Source organism: Eubalaena glacialis, chromosome 16 (assembly GCF_028564815.1).
Source record: "Eubalaena glacialis isolate mEubGla1 chromosome 16, mEubGla1.1.hap2.+ XY, whole genome shotgun sequence".
In the NCBI taxonomy this organism is placed as follows: Eukaryota; Metazoa; Chordata; class Mammalia; order Artiodactyla; family Balaenidae; genus Eubalaena; species Eubalaena glacialis.
This window is the reverse complement of record NC_083731.1, coordinates 31,984,100-32,008,815: the sequence shown is the minus strand read 5'-3', so window position 1 is coordinate 32,008,815 and position 24,716 is coordinate 31,984,100. Positions and strand designations below refer to the sequence as shown.

The window sequence follows — 24,716 nt, the reverse complement described above, 5'->3', positions numbered from 1 at the left end:
TACTTATGGTACCCAGCTGCACACACTGCTCATCTGAAAGCATCTCCCCTCATAGGTCTCTTTCTTTCTATCCCAGAGCTTCCTCATGCCACTGGGTGAGATATCTATGGGAACCCTTTCAGTCATCCTGACACAAGCATAAACCTGGAAGTGTAAGGGTATTAACAACCTGAGGGGCAACTTGACCACTGCGGACTGGAGTCTACCAATAAATGCTGCCCCTTTATGTCCCCTGGGGTGGACAGTTTTGGGGTGCATTATATATGGCTCCTCAGTGGTGCCCAGTGGGACTGAATCCGTGTTGCCCATAGTCGTGGTGAACTCAGTGAGATACAAGACACCTCAGATTGACTCTCCCTCCTTATTCAACTTTTCCCAGTCCCCCACTCCTACTCTTTGGAGGGACTTATCAAAATAAACTACCTGCACCAAAATATTGTCTCAGGCTCTGGTTTGGGGGGAACCTAGGCTAACACAGATCTCTCTTGCCTTTTATTCTCAGCTTTCAAATGCGTTTCTCTTCTGAGGCTGTTCCTCAAGTGTTGAGAATCCATAGGGTTCTGACTGTGGCATACTTCTCCATTCACTTCCCTGCTTCATCTCATGTGCTCTCACACTTTAACCATGATTTAACTACTGGAAAGTCCCAATCTGTTCCCTCTGTCCACTTGACTCTTCTGAACCGTACAACCACGTCCATACTCTACTAGATATTTTTGCTTAAATGTTCTAATATAAGTTCATTGTAGCGTTAAAAGGGAAACTGAGCTCACGTTTGCCAGCCCTGGCTTCCAGCTGCTTCTCCTCCGGTGTTTCCCATTTGGTGAATGGCATCATGATGCTCTGAGCTACGTAAGTCAGAAAGCTGTAAACGGATCTCGATACTCCCCTTCCTACTCCCCCATCCACCCCCTCACCCAGGACAAACAATAAGCAAGACATGCTGATTTCTACCTTCTTAGTGTCCTCAATCTTCTGTCTCTACTTTCCATTGCTGCAGCCCCTGGTTTACCACCAACTCCCCTTGTCTCTCATGTCTGTACTAATCATTACAAAGGGAAGTCATAAGAACAAGTTGAGACAGTGGATGCAACAGAGGAAGCACGAGATACCTAGTTGTCTGTTGGCTGAACTAGCTGAGTATCTCGTCCATACTAAACACTCAGCAGACATTTGTTGAGGAGCTAAATACATGCTTAACTCTTGGAGCAGATGTTGGAGACAATAAGGGATTGCAATTTAAATGAGTGAGAAAAAGAGGAAGAAAAGATCTTCCAGAATACTTTAGGTTTTATACATCTTCAAAACACTAATGGATTAATCTGAAAATATAAAGACATTTCATTTATTAAGACTTTACCAGTAATGCCGGGTTTAGTATCCTTTTATTCTATATGTTGATGACTTGGATCTGGGAGTCTTCCATTCCCATGAGAATCCTGGAATGAAGTTGGCTAGTGTTTATGCTGGCATGTCATATATCTCCCAGACACAAACTGTCCAGAGACTTCTGGGCTTGGTAGGTGCAAACGTAATGTTTTAGCAGACTTTTCTTGGGGTGCAGAATGTGCCATAGGATGGAGGGGAAATACAGAATCGGGAGAGGAGCAAAGAGTGAATCATTATTTCTGAAGCACAACCTGGAAATATCTGTTGTCATCCTTCCCAATTTCTTCATCTGTTTTTCTTAATCTGGTACATATTTTTGTATACCTGTTTAAATGCCTTTTGGAACAAGGTAGGTAGAAAAATGATGTTAATTGTTAGAGAATTATACCTCATGTGGGAAGCAATAAGCGATTTATGGTTGTGAGTCCAATAGAAATAATACTTTTCTGTTAAGAAAAACTTTAGTTCACATGTCATTAATTAACTTAGTAAGATAGGGATTAGAGATACACAGATGTTGAATTATTCTCAAGTAACCCTGGTTCTAGATGAAATGACCTGTTTTCCAAGTGTGAACATACCTATGCTTACAACAGTTATTTGTCTTATAGGTCAGTCTCTTGTTTACGTTTTTGGCATCTTTACTGACATAAATAGAGACATATTCTAAACTATTACTAGAGAACACTGATTTAGAGGTTTTTTTCAAAGAATTATCAGACTTCAAAATAATAATGCAGTATTATTAAAAGTATCGGTGGTATTTTTTACCATAATAGTTCAAAATGAAACCCCTTCCTAAAAATATTATATTATTTATCTAAAACTTCCTAGATCAACTGGGATATAGTTATTGGGCCTAACATATTAAACTCTTTATTTTTGCTCTGGATTGAAGCCAAGTAACAATAATTGCTTCTATGCGTTGCCTGGAAGCAGGTGACTCTGCCATCTGGATATGTGTCCTCCACTCCACTGAGCAGGGCTCTGATAAAATGCTGTATTCCTGGCCTCTGGGCAAAGAATGGTGGGGGAAGTAAGCAGCCCTATAGATCCTGGTAATAACTTTCCTTTCCCTTTGGGATTTAGAGCCTGCTTGCATTTTGTGAAGATTTTTAAAGAAAAGGCCCAGGATATGGGAATTGAAATGTGGCTGCTGTCCCAGACATTCAAGCTTTGTTTGCTGTTGAATGTTTCAGGATACTAGAGATTCTTTATTTTTTGGTTGTGATCCAGGGAGTTTTCGTAGTTACAGCTTCATAAAAGATTGTCGGGAAGCCTGTTGAATCTACCATTGTGGATGGTGAATGCAAGAGCTGTGTTGCCCATCTGTGGCTCCTTTTTTGATCAGGTTTAACTTAGTAGTTCTGGCAAATAAACTAGCGTGAGGGACCTTCAAGTTGCCCTGAACAAGCTATCTATCTTCTTCTTTCCATGTTTGGCTTAACGGTCCATTTCCTAAAAATCCCTACCCTTTCTCTCCTCAGATCAAAAAACATTACAATCTTGGTCTTGTCTCTCTCTGTCATTTATATGTTTTTTTCCTTATGTGTTATTTCTTAATCCAACTGGTCGAAATCACCCAAAATTCACTAGGAGGGCAGTCACGGGTTGCCTCGTAGCCATTACTTGACAAGGTTATAATTAGTTTGTCCATTTTACACCTGCTTTCTCAGCTGGGCACTGCATTTTGCTTTGCAGTGATTTGTATCAGAACTGAAAGGGCACTGCTTCAAGAATGAGTTCACAATACCCATTGACAATGAAATTTGTGCAGATTCTACATTGTAGAGAACTTACAGCAAGAGAATTCATTCATTCATTCATTTTTTTTCTTCCAAGTGTATCTTTCTTCTAACATTTAACTCTTTGGACAGTTTTCAGTGGACAGCTTCTAACAGAGAAATAAAAATTGGACCTTCCCATGTTGGTAGCTCCTTATTTAATATTTCACTTGACTTTTGGAGAGATGCATCAGTTTAGGGTTAATTTTCATAGTAGTCATGGCTACAAATTAACTTTTAACCCATAGAAATATGCCTTTCATATAATTCAGAGAATACATTTGATAATGCCACTTGTATAAGCTAATTCTCATGCTAAATTAAATGCTTTTAAATGGAGAACATACAGATATTTTTTATTTAATGCCTGATGTTTCTATTATTGTTCACAAAGTATTGGCCAGGAAGGCATGTGGACCAGGAAAATGAAACAAGTCCCTTCCTAAAGATTTCTTCTTGTCAGTTCAGAGTGCTTCCCATTCTTCTTGCTCTGAAATCCACTTTATTGCAAGCATTCTACGTCATTTTGTATTCATGATAATGGTTACTGTAGGCTTATTTACTGAGATGATTTGATGGTAAATTGACATTTGTCCAGTGAGCGATCCAGAAGAATCTTAGAAATGTAAGGTCCAGCAAGTATTCTATAAAGTCAATGATGCTGTGATTTTCAACCCAGTGGGTTGTCCCTTGAGTCAGTAATGGGTGAAGATTTAATTAAATTAAAGTAATTAATTAATTAATTTTTTTGGCTGTGTCGGGTCTTAGTTGTGGCATGTGGGATCTTTCGTTGCCATGAGCGGGCTTCTCTCTAGCTGTGGCACGTGGACTCCAGAGCACACGGGTTCATTAGTTGTGGTGTGCGGGCTCAGAAGTTGTGGCACGCAGGCTCAGTAGTTGTGGCACGTGGGCTAAGTTGCTCCCTGGCATTGGGATCTTAGTTCCCTGACCAGGGATCGAACCAGCATTCCCTGAATTGCAATTGCAAGATGGATTCTTAACCACTGGACCACCAGGGAAGTCCCTGGCTCAGTATTTTAGATGACCATTTTGTAGTGATTAGTTACTCATCTTCAATTAATTCTTTAACCAGAAGCAGGTTAGTGGGTCTCCACAGCATGTTAATCTGAGAGCCTTATCATAAACTTAACAATGTCAAAAAAGCTCCCATCAGATTGTTACTACTTAGAAGATAAAAAAACATACACTTACCCTTGCTTGTTTTATTTAGAGAATTAAGATGCAAAAATCTTGTCCACAATTTTTAACAGTTTTCCCCTTTGAAACTCTATCTGAAAAGAAGTCAAACCTCTTCTCTGTCTCTATCTCTCCCTGTCTCTGTCTCTGTCTGTCTGTCTGTCTGTCTGTCTCTCTCTCAGTCTCCTTCCATCTTTCTCTTACTGTTTCATCAGGAATAAAAAATACTTTCATCACTTTTACAATGCTACCAATTATTCCGTAATAAGCACCAAGCTCTCCTTTCTTCTTTAAAAATGTCTTTCACCTCCATACTCCCCTCTCTCTACTCATATCTGTCACTCTAGTTTAGACCCTCAGCATATCAAGCCTGACTTTCTGTAAAACTCTCCTCCAGCTTGTCTCCCTCCATTCAGATTGTCCCACTCAGGTTGGACAGACCTATTTCATCTTCTCCTCTCCTGCTGAAAGCCCCGCAGTGGAACTGCCTCATCCACTAGCTCCTTATCTTGGCATCCAAAGATCTCCACACTCTGTCTCCAAACTACATTTTTCTTTCTTCTTTCTACTGGTCCCCTGTGAATATTCTCTACTTCAACAACTTTAGCTATACAGATTCATTCAAATGCATTTTGATCGTGTTCTTTTCCACTCTTGGAATGCCCTTTTCTTCCTCTCTACTAATTCTGTTCAACTCCTACCATCTTCCCACCCGCCGCAATTAATTTTTTCTTCTTTTTTGGTCCATATCAGGCCTCAGTAATCTCATGTCTGTAACATTTAACCTGTAAAACTTCGTATTTACACTAATATGTATAAAATAGATAATAAGAACCTGCTGTATAAAAAAATAAAATTTTAAAAAAACTTAGTATTTATATTTAATCATGTCTTACCTTGTATTTTTTATTTAATTTTGATTATTTGCCTTTTCATCTGTGTATAATTTGCCCCACCAACTAGATTGAAAATCTCTAAAAGCAGAGGACTCATCTTAAACTTTGTATTCCTACAGCACCTGGTAAAAGTCAAGCTTGGGACAGAGGCTCAGTAAATGTATGTTGAATATACTGTTTCTCTTAAATTTGGGGAATCAAATGTTTACTGCAATTCTAGATAAAGAGCTTCTGTTAGACTATTACATAATCATGAAAGAGTATTCCTTTCTGTGAAGAACCTGGCTATATGAAAATAAATGGGTTCATTCATCCTAAGAGGATTTGGGAAGAAATGTCTCACATCTCCTCTTCAGAAAATCTTTCACAACAATGCCTTATTAAAATGGATATTCTTCTAACACTTACAGAAAAATGGAATTCCACATAAATTGACTCTTTCTGGCCAGATACAGCTTGTATCTTGGGATGTACAGATGATCACATTTCCTATGGCTAGCTTTAATGCTATACCATGTGGGCAGCGTACTTTGGATTTACTTTTGGAAGCAACTTGTTCTGATGCATTTTTGGTTTTAAATTTCATCCAATTCCTTCTTTATCACACAAACGCTTAATATGAGCAGCTGAATGGATGCCTGATTACTCATGTTATTTGTTTATAGAAAAATAGAATCAAAATAAAAACGAAAAAGCTTGGTCCATTTTCTCTATGACCATACTTCCTCTGCGTCCTAGAAAAGGTTATGACCTGTGATGGTTTTTATTAGGTATTAGCTTGGCTGGAAAGATCTACATGAGTCCAACCATGTTTCCCATGCTGTCTTTTAGATCATCCTTTGTTTTATACTGGCAATTTCTATTTGTCAAAAATGCTGCTCTCTGAGAATTCCACTTTCCAATCTTCCTAAGGTTTTAATTAAAAAACAACAACAACAACAAAACAAGCCCCCAAACCCATGCTCTTTCTGCTATTTTTGCAATTCAAATATAATACTTTCTAACATCTTGTACTTCTGGTTCTTCTAAATTAGACTTTAAGTGGGTCTCATTTTGTAAAGCATCTGTCTCAGGCCCTAGAGTTGAGGATACGTATTAAATAAAAATTTGGTTTATTAGCTAACTGACTAATTATGATAGCTGACATTTATTGTGTACTTAATATGTTTCAGGCACAATTCTAACCCAATTATTCTCAGAAAACCCAGTAAGTGATATAATTTTATTTACCCTATTTTATATTGTTGAGGAAACTGAGGTATAGAGAGGTTAAGAGATTTCCCAGAATCATAGAGCCAGCACGGTCTGGATACCAGCCTTGCCTCCCAGTTGCTAAAGTTTCTGTTGTGCTAAAGCTATGCTACATTTTTTTTTTTTCTACTGCTCTGTTTATAATTCTATTTCAGCTAGGGCATTCTACTGTCTTCTATGCTTTGAAACTGTTAATTGAGCGAAATATCTAATTGAGAGTGGTGTTGCACTAAATATGGCTTTCTAACTATATTGTGGCATTCTGTCTGGGGATTTGGTTTCACCATTTCGTATGTGACTGGCCGGTGATGAGGAAACTCGTCAGACTTCTCACAGCCCATAACCTTGGACTGGTCTAATGACTGACCTTCTAATTTATTAGGAAGGAATTAGAAAACGGAATTTGGCAGAGCACCTTGTTTTGGGGGAGATGAGAGTTCTAAGCCATTTATAGTGAATTATGTGCCTTTATATAATGCTGAGGCTGGAATGCTAAAATTACATTTCCCAGAATCCCTTCCGGTTAACATTCGTGATGCTCTTCGGATTCCATGAATCAGATGTATTTCTGTGCGTCTTGAAGCTTTGTTTGCATAGATTATGATGACAATCATCACCAATTTCCCAACCTCACTGGCAATTTTCTGATTCTACAGCTTCCTAATCAAGGCAAAAGTTCCACGGCAGCTCAGGTGGTCCATGTTCTTGCTGGAGGCTCAGTCTAAAGTCTGTGTCTTTAGCCTTCCTAACAAATCTTTAGCTGTTTAATACACTATTACAAATCCCTTCTGCTTAAGTTTGGTAGAGTGAATTCTGTTCTCTGCAAGTGAATCTGACTGATGCAACTGTATCTGACCAATACACTCTTTATGTTTGAGTTATTAAATATTAAGCCAGATTTTATAACTGTATCTTAGTCTAGGAAAGTAACAAATGTTTGTTTCAGAATAAAATGTTCTGGGCATTTGTTATTTATTCCTGTTGGTAATCGTTCATTATTCTCATAAAAAATAAAAACTCTAAAATGATGTTAATAATTTAGCATTCAGGTTTACTATCTACTCAGTATATACTTATCTAGTGCTTACTCAGTGTCAGTAACTGTTCCTGGTCACAGGTATGCTGCAGTGAACAAAACACATGAAGTCTCTAGTCACATGTAACTTACAGACTTTCACCATCAACTTATAGGTTGAAAGAACTTCCCATGTGCAGTTAGCTTGCCAAATCAGTTCAAAGTATTTCAACAGCTTAAGAGATATTGGTAATACCTCAGAATAGAGAGAGCTCATTTTGGCATCGATGTTACTAATTTAAAGGGTGGCCTGCTTACTGGTCTATAAAAATGGAGATTTGTATTTATTTCATCTGATGAGAATGGCAAAAATATCTCATTGGGGAGATAGCTATGAATCACTTATATATGTGGAATAAATAATTTGAAAAATCAATTTGGCAACAGTGATGGGAATCATAGTCATTTTTAATTCTTAGTACTAGCAATAATACAGAAAACATGAGAAGCAATAAAAGCTTTCTCCAACAGTTTGTATTAAAATGAAACTCAAGTTATTATGTAACACATATACCATTTAAATCATTGCAAGTGCAGGAAAGCCCTATAAAAATGGTCTATCAATTTTATCTACAATATGATCATATTCAAAGAGCATAAGGGAACTTTCTGAAATTGTGTTAAATTAATTCCAGTTTCAAAAGCAGTGACTGCACTACGGACTATGCATGCAATTTTGTGTGATGAATTAGGAAAGGGTGTGGAGATATTTTCAGCTACAAAATGATTAGATTGCTTATAATGCATGAAGGTTATTTTTCTATGGAAATTGTCAAGCTTGATACGATTTGTTTCAACAGGTCAGTATATATACACCTAGTCAAAATTAGAATATATATTTTATGTTTATTTTGTAAAGCAAAAATAGGGAAGTATGATTCCAGCGCATTCATTGGGGATGAATGTTAATAGAGTTAACCTCAAAGCAAAGATCTTCATGGTAAAGGAGAAGATACCTGCAGTTGTCAGTGAAGGTGCATGCCTGTGCCTAGGTGCACGTGTATGTGTAGTTTTCCCATGACTGAGTGAGGGTGGTAAGAAACTAAAGGATAGGACTTCCCTGGTGGTGCAATGGTTAAGAATCCGCCTGCCAATTCAGGGGACACTGGTTCAAGCCTGGTCTGGGAAGATCCCACATGCTGAGGAGCAACTAAGCCCGTGCTCCACAACTACTGAGCCTACGCTCTAGAGCCTGCAACCCACAACTACTGAGCCCGCGAGCCACAACTACTGAGGCCCGTGCGCCTAGAGCCTGGGCTCGGCAACAAGAGAAGCCACCGCAATGAGAAGCCCGTGCACCATAACGAAGAGTAGCCCCCGCTCGCTCCAACTAGAGAAAGCCCGCGCGCAGCAACGAAGACCCAATGCAGCCAAAAATAAATAAATTAATAGATGGATAGATAGATAAATTTATTTTAAAAAAAAGAAACTAAAGGATATTACAAAGTTCTCAGCGTAGCTGGTGGAAGGGACAAGATGGTGCTAATGGAAAGGACATGAGAAGATGACAACGCGGATCCATTGAGAGAGCTGAGATCTCAAAAGCATTTTTCTTGGAACCTTTATTACAAACGAAATAAAATACAATGATTAAGAAATTGATGATGAAGGCATCTAATATATAAAATGGTTCTGAGCTTTAAAAAGAATGGTACAGACCTCCTATGATCAGTTCACGCCTATTCACCAGTCCCCCATTTTCTCTCAATTGATGGTGAGTTTTATGATTTGCACATTACAACAAGGATGTAATGAGCTACTTAGCCTTGACATATAACCTGTATTTGTAATAAATTAAAAATGGCTGAGAATTTGTCAGAATGTTGAATCTGATTTCTTTAGAAACCAGGTGAATATAGAATATCAGAAGCCCAAAATGAAGACAGGAGTTGAATTATGTGTTTTTAATCTTTAATAAAATTTTTGAGTATCAATTCAGGCAGATTGTTGAAGGGATTAAATAATCTGTATTCAAAGATAAGACACAGTATCTGGGGACTGGTAGATATTTCATAAATTTTAGTGATTATAATTATTAATTATAAGAAGCATAAATATAATTCCCTTTGCCACCGGAGTTACTGTCTAAGGACATTAGGGGAAATGTAGCTTTCCTAAATGTAGCTTTCAGCTTTGTACGTCAGATTCCAGCACTGAGTTCTTGTCTTATTATATATTGAGTTTTATTTCTTATTTAGTAATAAGAATCCTAGTTTCTTAAAACCGAGACCCTATATTGATCTTTTCATCTTTCTGGATCTCTCTCACACCAAAGTTGGAGTTCAGCCCCAAGGCAGGGTCCTGCTACCAGATGTTGATGAATTCTTTCTCAATTTTCACAGGATGCCTACTTCCAAACTCCCCTACTCCTGCTTGAGTATCCACACTCTAGCTCACACTTGACCTCTGGATGAGATGATCTGAATAACAATGTAATGGGGAGAAATGTAAACAAACAAATGAAAAAACCAGAAACAATAGAAGAGATGCTTGCTGCTTTTCTCTGTATTGCAGAGAATGCTGGATAAAAAACTGTTCAAAATGTCAATATAAGCCATAGAAAAGGAATCCTTCTAATTATATTGTTAAAAATTCTATTCCATGAACTAAATTAAAATTAACCATTTTTAAATAACTCTCATTTTCTTTAGTCCCTGTTCTCTTCCTTTTCTGAGAGTACTACAATAATAAATTGTTGTTTTCTGACATTTGGGACTTTAGGCTCTTTTTAAAGATCTTCATTTTGTTTGTTTCCTAGAGGCATATTTCTTATATTCATGTCATTTAGATTGCACTTTAATTATCCTTATGTCAAAGGAGTGATACACAAGTGTTTCCACTTGTCACCTGCAATCCAAAGGAAATCTTTACGAACCAAGACAATCTAAAGAAACTGTCCATCTCAGTGGTGACCCTAATCACCTTTATAAGGCCAAGTTTGCTTTAGAGCTCTATGCCCAGGTGGGAATAAAGAGAAGTGATATCTAAATGTAGCTCTCTTATACTGTCTAGACAGTGAGTGTGAATAAATTAATGTATCTAAGCCTGTTTTCCCATTTATATATTATATCATATCATATTATAGTTCATTAGAAAATATATGCACGCATATTTAAAGTTGTCCTTTGATTCACCGCACCTCTGGAAGTGACATGGGTCACCTGCAGCTCTCCTGGAGCCAGTCACAAATATATGGCCAGGGGACTCCCTCTTGCAGCATCTACTCAAACCAGCACGATCTGATCTGGAAATATGTCCTCAATATGTGCCCTTAGTGTTTCTGTAAGTAAGACAAGGATAGAGGCTTCATCAAGTTGGACTAAGTAATCTTCCTCAAATGAATCATCCAGGACATCTACCCAACAACAGAAACAATGCTAGCTCTTTGTACATTAAAAAAACCCAAACAAACAAACAACTCCCACCTCCAAAACCCTTCAATTATGAGTATTTTAATGCATATGGAATATTTAATTAGCTATAGAAATCTCCTTTTTAAAATTTAATATTATCTTCTCCATGGATTCATCTTTAAAATGTGTGGCTTATTTTTCCTCAGTTATATAAAAGTAGTTATGCTAAAAAAATAAAGATCAAATCCCTTTTGTTCCTCATATGCGATGTTATGTAAATTCAATGTATTACCAAAGACCTAGGGCCTACCAACTGGCTAATATCAACCAAAGATCATCAAATTGCTAGATTATTCTTATTCTTCTGCCTTATACTTACTGGCCTTTCAATTATTTTCAATAAAAATTTTATTATTCTGACCGTAAAATTAATGCATACTCCTTGCAGAAAAAGTTCAAAGAGAATAAAGAAGAAAAACCCAAGCCTGGTACTAACCAGTAACCAACGTTAACAAAGACTTTAACTAATTTTTCAAGCTGAGAAATTCTATTTGCAAGTTGTAAAATGATAGATTGTTTTTTGACTTTTATTTATCCTAAGGCTTATTGACTTTTAACCTTACCTTTGAATATTGTTTTTAATGAGAATATAAAACATTTATAAAATAAACCATTTAGTGATGTTGAGCATCTTTTCATGTGCTTCGTGGCCGTCTGTATGTCTTCTTTGGAGAAATGTCTATTTAGGTCTTCTGCCCATTTTTGGATTGGGGTGTTTGTTTCTTTAATATTGAGCTGAGTGAGCTGTTTATATATTTTGGAGATTAATCCTTTGTCCATTGATTCGTTTGCAAATATTTTCTCCCATTCTGAGGGTTGTCTTTTCGTCTTGTTTATGGTTTCCTTTGCTGTGCAAAAGCTTTGAAGTTTCATTAGGTCCCATTTGTTTATTTTTGTTTTTATTTCCATTACTCTAGGAGGTGGATCAAAAAAGATGTTGCTGTGGTTTATGTCAAAGAGTGTTCTTCCTATGTTTTCCTCTAAGAGTTTTATAGTGTCCAGTCTTACATTTAGGTCTGTAATCCATTTTGAGTTTATTTTTGTGTATGGTGTTAGGGAGTATTCTAATTTCATTCTTTTACATGTAGCTGTCCAGTTTTCCCAGCACCACTTATTGAAGAGACTGTCTTTTCTCCATCGTATATCTTTGCCTCCTTTGTCATAGATTAGTTGACCATAGGTGCGTGGGTTTATCTCTGGGCTTTCTATCTTGTTCCATTGATCTATGTTTCTGATTTTGTGCCAGTACCATATTGTCTTGATTACTGTAGCTTTGTAATATAGTCTGAAGTCAGGGAGTCTGATTCCTCCAGCTCCGTTTTTTTCCCTCAAGACTGCTTTGGCTATTCGGGGTCTTTTGTGTCTCCATACAAATTTTAAGATGATTTTTTCTAGCTCCGTAAAAAATGCCATTGGTAATTTGATAGGGATTGCATTGAATCTGTAGATTGCTTTGGGTAGTATAGTCATTTTCACAATGTTGATTCTTCCAATCCAAGAACATGGTATATCTCTCCATCTGTTGGTATCATCTTTAATTTCTTTCATCAGTGTCTTATAGTTTTCTGCATACAGGTCTTTTGTCTCCCTAGGTAGGTTTATTCCTAGGTATTTTATTCTTTTTGTTGCAATGGTAAATGGGAGTGTTTCCATAATTTCTCTTTCAGATTTTTCATCATTAGTGTATAGGAATGCAAGAGATTTCTGGGCATTAATTTTGTATCCTGCAACTTTACCATATTCATTAATTAGCTCTAGCAGTTTTCTGGTGGCAGTTTTAGGATTCTCTATGTATAGTATCATGTCATCTGCAAACAGTGACAGTTTTACTTCTTCTTTTCCAATTTGTATTCCTTTTATTTCTTTTTCTTCTCTGATTGCCGTGGCTAGGACTTCCAGAACTATGTTGAATAACAGTGGTGAGAGTGGACATCCTTGTCTCGTTCCTGATCTTAGAGGAAATGCTTTCAGTTTTTCACCGTTGAGAATGATGTTTGCTGTGGGTTTGTCATATATGGCCTTTATTATGTTGAGGTAGGTTCCCTCTATGCCCACTTTCTGGAGAGTTTTTATCATAAATGGGTGTTGAATTTTGTCAAAAGCTTTTTCTGCATCTATTGAGATGATCATATGGTTTTTATTCTTCAATTTGTTAATATGGTGTATCACATTGATTGATTTGCGTATATTGAAGAATCCTTGCATCCCTGGGATAAATCCCACTTGATCGTGGTGTATGATCCTTTTAATGTGTTGTTGGATTCTGTTTGCTAGTATTTTGTTGAGGATTTTTGCATCTATATTCATCAGTGATATTGGTCTGTAATTTTCTTTTTTTGTAGTGTCTTTGTCTGGTTTTGGTATCAGGGTGATGGTGGCCTCATAGAATGAGTTTGGGAGTGTTCCTTCCTCTGCAATTTTTTGGAAGAGTTTGAGAAGGATAGGTGTTAGCTCTTCTCTAAATGTTTGATAGAATTCACCTGTGAAGCCATCTGGTCCTGGACTTTTGTTTGTTGGAAGATTTTTAATCACAGTTTCAATTTCATTACTTGTGATTGGTCTGTTCATATTTTCTGCTTCTTCCTGGTTCAGTCTTGGAAGGTTATACCTTTCTAAGAATTTGTCCATTTCTTCCAGGTTGTCCATTTTATTGGCATAAAGTTGCTTGTAGTAGTCTCTTAGGATGCTTTGTATTTCTGCGGTGTCTGTTGTAACTTCTCCTTTTTCATTTCTGATTTTATTGATTTGAATCCTCTCCCTCTTTTTCTTGATGAGTCTGGCTAATGGCTTATCAATTTTGTTTATCTTCTCAAAGAACCAGCTTTTAGTTTTATTGATCTTTGCTATTGTTTTCTTTGTTTCTATTTCATTTATTTCCGCTCTGATCTTTATGATTTCTTTCCTTCTGCTAACTTTGGGTTTTGTTTGTTCTTCTTTCTCTAGTTTCTTTAGGTGTAAGGTTAGATTGTTTACTTGAGATTTTTCTTGTTTCTTTAGGGAGGCTTGTATAGCTATAAACTTCCCTCTTAGAACTGCTTTTGCAGCATCCCATAGGTTTTGGGTTGTCGTGTTTTCATTGTCATTTGTCTCTAGGAATTTTTTGATTTCCTCTTTGATTTCTTCAGTAATCTCTTGGTTATTTAGTAACGTATTGTTTAGCCTCCATGTGTTTGTGTTTTTTACGTTTTTTCCCCTGTAATCCATTTCTAGTCTCATAGCGTTGTGGTCAGAAAAGATGCTTGATATGATTTCAATTTTCTTAAATTTACTGAGGCTTGATTTGTGACCCAAGATGTGATCTATCCTGGAGAATGTTCCGTGCGCACTTGAGAAGAACGTGTAATCTGCTGTTTTTGGATGGAATGTCCTATAAATATCAATTAGATCTATCTGGTCTATTGTGTCATTTAAAGCTTCTGTTTCCTTATTTATTTTCATTTTGGATGATCTGTCCATTGGTGTAAGTGAGGTGTTAAAGTCCCCCACTATTATTGTGTTACTATCAATTTCCTCTTTTATAGCTGTTAGCAATTGCCTTATGTAATGAGGTGCTCCTATGTTGGGTGCATATATATTTATAATTGTTATATCTTCTTCTTGGATTGATCCCTTGATCATTATGTAGTGTCCTTCCTTGTCTCTTGTAACATTCTTTATTTTAAAGTCTATTTTATCTGATATGAGTATAGCTACTCCAGCTTTCTTTTGATTTCCATTTGCATGGAATATCTTTTTCCATCCCCTCACTTTCAGTCTGTATGTGTCCCTAGGTCTAAAGTGGGTCTCTTGTAGACAGCATATATATGGGTCTTGTTTTTGTATCCATTCAGCAAGCCTGTGTCTTCTGGCTGGAGCATTTAATCCATTCACGTTTAAGGTAATTATCGATATGTATGTTCCTATGACCATTTTCTCAATTTTCTTAATTTCACTAATTATTAGAGAAATGCAAATCAAAACTACAATGAGGTATCACCTCACACCAGTTAGAATGGGCATCATCAGAAAATCTACAAACAACAAATGCTGGAGAGGGTGTGGAGAAAAGGGAACCCTCTTGCACTGTTGGTGGGAATGTAAATTGATACAGCCACTATGGAGAACAATATGGAGGTTCCTTAAAAAGCTAAAAATAGAATTACCATATGACCCAGCAATCCCACTACTGGGCATATACCCAGAGAAAACCATAATTCAAAAAGACACATGCACCCGAATGTTCATTGCAGCACTATTTACAATAGCCAGGTCATGGAAGCAACCTAAATGCCCATCGACAGACGAACGGATAAAGAAGATGTGGTACATATATACAATGGAATATTACTCAGCCATAAAAAGGAGCGAAATTGAGTCATTTGTTGAGACGTGGATGGATCTGGAGACTGTCATACAGAGTGAAGTAAGTCAGAAAGAGAAAAACAAATATCGTATATTAACGTATGTATGTGGAACCTAGAAAAATGGTACAGATGAGCCGGTTTGCAGGGCAGAAGTTGAGACACAGATGTAGAGAACAGACATATGGACACCAAGGGGGGAAAACAGTGGTGGGGTGGGGATAGTGGTGTGCTGAATTGGGTGATTGGGATTGACATGTATACACTGATGTGTATAAAATTGATGACTAATAAGAACCTGCAGTATAAACAAACAAACAAAACAACTAATACTAAACTTTCATTGGGTTATTTGTATGAAAATATGTTAATATAAATGTTTCAGACATTACATGAAATTTCTAAAAATCTTATATGTTCTGGTATAATGTTATAAGTCATAATCCTAGTTATTACTTTAAAATGTATATCTCAGAAATAACTAATTTTCTTGTCAACTGCATTATTATGAACTTTCATCAAATCTTTAACCGTGGTCATTTTTAAGTCTTTTGTCATTTACAGACAGTTCTGGGTGTACTCTGATGCTTTTGTAAATATGTTCCTATAAAAGGGTTTCATCATCAGGAAATTCATGGAAAAGACTCTGACAAGTACAGGTTTCTGGTACCTGACTGTACTGCTGAACTGAATGAATAAGCATTTTCAGAACTCTAATGAAAAACTGATGAGCTCATAAAAGTGCTAACAAAAGATCAAGATAAAAAAAAAAAATTAATTACATGGGACTGAGTGAACTGATGAGGATGAGTATAATTTTTGTGACTTTCTGGTTGAATTTAAAAAAAGAAAAAATCCCACAAGGACTCAGAGGCAAAGAATATACAAATCAATTTTCACTGCAAAGTAAAGGAGCTGTTACAGTGGAGGATTACTGGACTGAATGTCAATATTATGACATAGTATGAGTGTGTTTCATGTTTGGTAATTGCAATCATTGTTGCTTTTGTTGTGGTCATCCATGTACAATGCTTGGTGTCAGTCTATTTATCTCTTGTAAAAATAAAATACAGTGTGTGTGAAAAAAAAAAAAAAAAAATCCAGAGTGTCTTACAGTGGATGGTGGAGTGGAATCAAAATACAGAAAGTTAAGTGTTTCCATAAGTAATTATTGTTTTAAGAATAAAGTGAACTCTCCAAATAAAAAATAAATAAATAAATAAATAAACCATTTAGTTGTAAGAGTTAATTTAGTTTCAACCTGTGATCCCAATGAATACTGATAGACTTTAGCCATGACACATATTACGTATAATAAAGTAAATATAAGCTATGATAAAATGTCTCAGAAGTTACAAAACTAAGAAATAACTTACATTCGACAATGTTTTCCTTCACTGTAATTTTACCTACAATTCAATATTTTGTTTACCTTCTAACTTTTGTCCCTTTTGGTGTTTTCCAAACACTTATTGTTAATTTAGAATTTTAGCCTCACTCCCTCACTTTACAGAGGAGGAAATTAAGACTTAGAGAAGTTTAGTAACATATAAAGGCTTAGCAGGACAGTAAGGAAAACAGAACCCAATTCTATTCACTCTTGGTTTACTGCATCACAGCTTTTTGGCCATATCATGCAGGAGAAAATGAAATGCATTTTAATTCACTTGAAATTGAATTTGTTTAATGCTTTTTTCCTCCAGCAGATTTGCAAGGAAGGCTCCTAATTATATTTTGTGCAGGCTAAAACTCAAGTAAGTTTGCATTCCAAAAGTACACATGAATTAGGTGAATGGATGTGAAGGGAGATAAAGATAAAGAGGATTCTTGTCTGGAAGCCTGCAGATATTTTGGGAAAAGGCCTAGAAACAAGATTAAAGATTCACCATGGGTAATCCATATATATCTCAGACATTTTTGCCTGGCTTTTGTTAATACTTCCTACCTTCACCATACGCCCTTGCTCCCTTCCTTAAACACCCTTTCTCTCAGACTATGGATGATAGTCCGTGTCTGAACCAGGATGGCCATGCAGATTGTTAATAATTTATATTGGTTGATTTATAGCTTCTTTCCTGAGCCCCCAGGTGCCATTCCCTCGTACCTACCCCCTCTACAGTACCGCTCCATGATCCAGCAACTAAAGGGTTAATGCCTCACGGAAAGGGAACTTCAGTGTTTGCATCTATTTTAATTGTCTGATGCCATACCACATCGCTGTTAGATTTTTTTTAAATTAATTAATTAATTAATTAATTTTGGGGGCTGTGTTGGGTCTTCGTTTCTGTGCGAGGGCTTTCTCTAGTTGTGGCGAGCGGGGGCCACTCTTCATCGCGGTGCGCGGGCCTCTCACTGTCGCGGCCTCTCTTGTTGCGGAGCACAGGCTCCAGATGCGCAGGCTCAGTAGTTGTGGCTCACGGGCCCAGTTGCTCCGCGGCATGTGGGATCTTCCCAGACCAGGGCTCGAACCCGTGTCCCCTGCATTGGCAGGCAGATTCTCAACCACTGCGCCACCAGGGAAGCCCCTAGATATTTTTAATATCACCCTCTATACACCAACATCTGTTTGTCTTCAATCATTTCATAAGAACTTCTGGGGGAAAAGAAAAATGAATGGAAGGGAAGGTCAAAAAGGAAAGAGGAAGGATGGAGAGGTGGAATGGAGTCTGCCAGGTAGAGAGAGAGGTAAGACAGAAGTTAATGATATTTTTCTAAGGGACTTCGTGTGCTTGTGGGCAAAAGCAGGGCTGCTTCAAGGACCTGGTTACAGAAAATGGCACAAAGTTGGGGATGAGGGCCTTCTCCCAGTTCATGCATAGAACCCTTGACCACTTGTGCCACTGGGAGATTAGAAGTTAAGGGAATTGGGGCTTCCCTGGTGGCGCAGTGGTTGAGAGTCTGCCTGCCAATGCAGGGGACACGGGTTCGAGCCCTGGTCTGGGAAGATCCCACATGTCGCGGAGCAGCTGGGCCCGTGAGCCACAATTACTGAGCCTGCGCGCCTGGAGCCTGTGCTCCGCAACAAGAGAGGCCGCGACAGTGAGAGGCCCGCGCACCGCGATGAAGAGTGGTCCCCGCTTGCCACAACTAGAGAAAGCCCTCGCACAGAAACGAAGACCCAACACAGCCATAAATAAATAAATAAATAAATAAAAATTAAAAAAAAAAAAAGGAAAAAAGTTAACAAGAGTGAATTTAAAAAAAAAAAAAAAAAGAAGAAGTTACGGGAATTATTCTTCGCACTTCACCATGATTCTTCTACCATGTGTAAATACCTATTTTGGAAGGGGGTCCCTACCTATGAAACAGGACACTGCTAACTTTGCCCTTCCTAAATTAGGTGAGAGAGCAGGGGAGCATCTTTTGTCACAGCTCTATATCAGGTATCTGGTGCAGATCCACGTTCTTCAGAAACACAGCTGCACTTGTAAACTGTCCGCTCAAGCTGCACCAAAGTTCCCCTGTCCCTCTGGACTCTAAGTGACACTGCCTCACGCTCAACCACTGAATACTCTGCCAAGCTGACGGGCCCACTAATGAATATCCTGAAGACTGGTGGTGTTAACACTACCCCAGGTAAAGTCAGTGTATTTGAGAAGTAGAAGTCCTGCCCAAACCCAAACTGCACACACCCGCACTCCGGCCACACGACCCAACCCATGTTTACCTATTCATAGTCATGCAACTAATGTTGCAAAATGGGCTACATTTTTGTTGGGAAGATCCCCTCTCACTCCAGATAAGGGCCACAATCCCCCCCAGCATCTTTACTGAGATACAACTGACATATAACACTGTGTAAGATTAAGGTGTTGATTTGATATATCTATATATTGCCAGATGATTACCACCATAACATTAGCTGACACCTTCATCATATCATATAACTGCTATTTCTTTTTAGTGGTGAGAACCCTGAAGTTCTACTCTTAGCAGCTTTCAAGTATATAATACAGTATTATTAACTATAATCACCATGCTGTATATTAGATCCCCAGAACTTACTAATCTTATAACTGGAAGTTTATACTCTTTGGCCAACATCTCTCCATTTCCCTCACCCCCGCCCCCAGTCCCTGGTAACCAAACTGAAACTTCTCTTCTTGTACCTTCCACCGGTCGGTCCTATTTTCATTCTTTGGGGTTTTACAGAGAAATCTAATCCTTCTTTAAAGTAATTCTTCCGACAATTAAAAAGTATAGTCCTGTGTCCACAAACTCCTCCCTTGTGGGTAAACACTGTCTAGTTCTTCCATTATTTCATATATGTCATGGTTTCCAGTGTCTTTTTCATCCTATATCTTGGTTTTGAATTTCCTTTGAATTCCTCTTAAAATGCAGTACACAGAACGTGGCACCATACCACTTAAAATGGCCAGCTCAAAATAGAAACCACCACGAAAATCGCTGTTTTTCAAACGCTGTTGTGTCTTGCTCGCTCCCCATACACCTTTCCTTAATTAAACTTTGTATTTTGAGATAATTATAGATTCATATGCAGTTGTAAGAAATAACACAGAGAAATTTGTGGATTCACATGCAGTTGTAAAAAATAGTACAGAGACATCGTGTGCACTCAACCCAGTTTTCTTCAATGGTAACCCCTTATAGTATCACAACCAGGATATTGACACTAATACAGTGAAAATACAGAACATTTTTATCACAAGGATCCCACATGTTGCCCTTTTATAGCCACATCTGTTTCCTTCCTATCCCCAACCTCTTCTTAAGCCCCGGTAACCACTAAACTAACCACTAAACTGTTCTCCATTTTGGGACTGTTGTCATTTCAAGAATGTTATATATAAACAGAAACATATAGCATGCAGTATTTTGGGAATGGCTTTTTTTTTAAATACAAATTTATTTATTTATTTATGGCTGCGTTGGGTCTTTGTTGCTGTGTGCGGGCTTTCTCTAGTTGCGGCGAGCGGGGGCTGCTCTTCGTTGTGGTGTGCGGATTTCTCATTGGGTGGCTTCTCTTGTTGCGGAGCACGGGCTCTAGGCATGCAGGCTTCAGTAGTTGTGGCACAGGGGCTCAGTAGTTGTGGGTCACGGGCTCTAGAGCGTAGGATCAGTAGTTGTGGCGCACGGGCTTAGTTGCTCCGCGGCATGCGGGATCTTCCCGGACCAGGGCTCGAACCCGTGTCCCCTGCATTGGCAGGTGGACTCTTAACCACTGCGTCACCAGGGAAGCCTCAGGGATGGCTTTTTTACATGCAGCAAAATTCCCTAAAAGTCTGTCAGGTTGTTGCATGAATCAATAGATTATTCTTTTTTTACTGCTGAGTAGTACTCCACGGGATGGATGTATCACAGTTTATTTAGCCATTCACCCACTGAAGGACATCTGTATTGCTTCTAGTTTGGAGCTATTATGAATAAATCTGCCATAAACATTTGTGCACAGGTTTTCGTGTAAATATAAGTTTTCATTTTCCTGGGATAAATGCCCACAAGTGCAATTGCTGGGTTGTATGATAGCCGCATATCTAATTAAAAAAAATTTTTTTTTGATTGGCAGTACCATTTTACATTCCCACCAGCAATGCTGGAGTGATCCTGCTTCTCTGCACCCTCACCAACATTTCGTGATATCACCATTTATTATTTTATCCATTCTAATAATATGTAGTAATATCACATTGTGGCTTTAAGCCACTTTCCCTTAATGGTTAATGTTGTTGAACATCTTTTCATGTGCTTATTTGCCATCTGTATATCCTCTTTGGTGAAATGTTTCTTCATGTCTTTTACCCATTTTCTAATTGGATTGTTTGTTTTTACTATTGAATTTTTAATATATTCTATGAATTAGTCCTTTGTTGAGTATATGGCTTGCAAATATTTTCTCCCAATCTGTAGCTTGTTTTTCATCCTCTTAACAGGATCATTCACAGAGGAAACATTTTTAGTTTTCATGAAGTCTAATTTGCCAGGTTTTTTCTTTATGTATAGTACTTTTGGTGTCAAGTCTAATAACTCTTGGTCGAGTTCTAAGTCCCTTAGATTTTCTCGTATTTTTTCATTTTATAGTTTTACGTTTTATATTTAAGTGTGTAAGTTTTAGGTTGAGGGCTTTCTTTGGTTTGTTTGGTTTATATTTATTTTTTGCCTATGACTTTCAAATTGCTAAAGCACTATTTATTGAAAAGATTATCTTTCCTCAATTTAATAGCTTTTGCATCTCTGTCAAAAATCAGTTGGGCATATTTGTGTGGCTTTATTTCTGGGTTCTCAATTCTATTCCATTTATCTGAGTATCTATACCTTTAGGAAAACTGCTGTCTTGATTATTGTATGTATATAATAGCTGATTATACAGCTGATGGGCAGGAGGAGTCCTCCCATTTTAATCTTGTTTTTCAAAATGTTTCAGCTATTCTACTTCCTTTCCCATCTTATATAAATTTTAGCAGAGTCTTGGCTTTATAAACATTCTTGCTGGAATTTTGGTTGACATTGTGTTTTACATGTATATCTTTAACCTGTTGAGTTAAAGGTTTGAGTTAAAACCTTTGATTTCTTTCATCAGCATTTTGTAGTTTTCAGCTTATAAATACTGCACACGTTTGTTTATTAGATTTACACCTATTTCATTTAAAAAAATAATTGTAAATGGTATTATATTTTTAATTTAATTTTAATTTTTTAAAATTTCAGTATCTACATTCTTATTGCTAGTATATAGAAATGCAGTTGATTTTTTTGTATGTTTCTCTTATATTCTGTGTTTAGTGGGGGCCTACAGTAGTCCCTGCCCCCCTGTGTCATGGAAGAGGCCTCTCTCTACTTTTTGTCCCTCCCCCAGGGGGAGACCACTGTTGATCCTGCTAGGCTCTTCCTTTCCCTCTACCAGAGGCAGGATGGTTCCCCTTCTGTCCTTTACCTTGGTGGCCTTGGGTGCCAGAGGAACTGCTGCCCCTCCCCTGGTGGCTTCTATGAGTAAATTGCCTGGGGACGTGGGTGATGTTTCATACTTGTCCTCTAGCAGCAACTGATCTCCTCCTTCCTGTAAGGCACTAGTGGAGACCCACGGAAAAGAGCGCGAGAGTGAGTACAAATTCCTTTTCTATCTGGGCTCCCGGATACTCTAAAATGATATACCAGCTCATGCTCGACGCCTGAGAATTTGTTAAAATTTCAGATGATTTCTTCGCATTTGCTTCTGCCTCTTCCTCTTGGGCTGTGTCAGACCTGAAAAAAATTTGAGCTTCCTGGTTTTATTCAAAGAGGCTTGTCACTCTGAAATTAAGTTCATCTGACTGTTTTGCAACCTTACATCTCTGATAGGTTGAAGAAAGTATATGATTTTGTTAATTATTCAGTTAGCATGGGGGCAGTATTATCTTGAAGATTTCTAGCTGCTAAGTGGGAGTAGAACTTCTCAGGAAATATAATCAGTTCACAACTCACACTAACCAGAAAAAAAGGGGAAAAAAAGATACCGGACTTTATAATTAAAGACGCTTATTTGTTGGCAGACACGTTAATAGCATGAATAAACAAGCCAAAGAGTGGGAGATGATATCTCCTACATATATAACCAACAAAGGGCTCAAACCCAAAATATATAAAGAAATCCCACAAATTCATAACAAAAAGAAACAAAAACAAGAGGAATATGGACACGAGTGAATAAGCACTTTACAAATGAGGATATCCAAATAGCCAGTAATCATTTTAAAGCTACATAACCTTATTTGTCATCAGGAAGACGCAAAAGAAAACCACAGTGACGTACCACTACACACACAGAATTGTGAAAGTTAGGAAGATTGCATATTGGTATAGCCACTTCAGAAAAGGGTTGACATCATCTACTAATGCTGAACATATGACTCTACTATGATCCAATCATTTCTCTCCCAGGCATATAACAAATAAAAATGTGGGGATCAGAGGGTGGTAGGATGAGGGGTGTGTGTGGATATTCATAGCAGCATTACTCTTAACAGCCAAACTCTGAAAACAAACCAAATGTACCACAGTAGAAAGAATAAATAGACTGTGGTAAATTCATTCTATCGAATATTGTGCATCAATGAGACTGAACTACATCTATACTTGACAATATAATGTTGAGCAAAAAAGTCAAGCAGAAATGAATACGCCCTGTATAATTCCAATTATATAGTGAAAACTAGGCAAAACTAGTCTAGGAGATCAGAAGTCAGGATAAGAGATACCAAATGGGAGTGGAGTGGACCCTGTGGAGGACAGGGGCCTAAGGTGGCTTCTGTTGCGCAGGTGCTGACCTATTTATTGAATTGGCATCCGGCTACATGGGTGTATTCACTTTCTAATAGTTAATGAGCTTATCATCTGTGCACTTTTCTCAATGTAAATTATGCTAACAAACACGTTATTTTAAAAAATTTACCCTATTTCTCCCCTTCTTCGGCCCACAACCAGGGATAAATGGCTCTCCACGATGGCCAACTGAACGATGAGATTTTTCTGAGCCTCACTTTTGACATATATCCCTGAGATTTTATTGGTGTGCATTGACCATGTACTGAATTCAGTTATTTTCGAGGAGCGCTCTGTGATAGCTTTAGCTAGTCGTCCTCTTATGCTGTTGTAAAAATCACATCAAGAGCTGTATCATTTTCATAACACCTTGAGAGTAGCATTTTAAAATTTATTTTCCTCAATTCAAAGTAAATTTCTCAATATTGTGGTTCTAGCAACATATTTCTCCAATTTTATTAACATATTAATGTCCTTGGCATTCAAGCCTGATAAAAGCACAACTTGCCAGTAGGCAGTAAAACATCCAATAAGAATCGCTGCCAGACATTAAAGAGTTCTGGATGAAAGCACTAGGACACTGAGAATTTAAAACTTGCACCAGTTCCACACCCTGAAGATGACCAGACTCAGGATTTGAGCTACTTATCTGTTTATGAGGTGAGGGAAATCCAAAGTTTGCTCACCCAAATACCCATAGCCCAAAAGGTTTACAGCATGACTATACTCAGCCAGGGTGCATTTAGTTTTTTAAAAGTTACATTTACATCATATTGGCTGTTAATCTTTCTACTTTTCCAATTTAAAAAATCAGCTTAATGTTTCTCTTTCATCTAAAAATCCTCTGTAATATGCCCATGAATGGTGTCATTTAAATACAGAAACTTCGAAGATTTGTTACTGGCAATTCGTGTTGTCTTCTCTAAATTATTATCACCATATATAATTTGGGGGAGAGTGGTGGGGAAATATCAAACTCCATTGTATGTGTAAATTTCAATTCAAAACATAATAATATTCATACCCTCACTTTTTTTTTTCCAGTTACTGTACTCTCTCCAACAAACAGCAGTCAAACTTAAAACTTTTTTTCTACATTTGTTACTTTTTTTTCA

At 37.6% G+C, this 24,716-nt stretch overlaps 1 protein-coding gene across 1 annotated transcript; it reads left to right on the top strand.

Moving 5' to 3' along the window:
* Nucleotides 1-10,744: 10,744 nt before the first annotated feature.
* On the top strand, nt 10,745-10,915 carry LOC133076584 (small ribosomal subunit protein uS14-like). The gene is given in 1 exon segment (XM_061171149.1): nt 10,745-10,915. A coding segment is annotated over 1 exon segment (171 nt).
* Nucleotides 10,916-24,716: the final 13,801 nt, after the last annotated feature.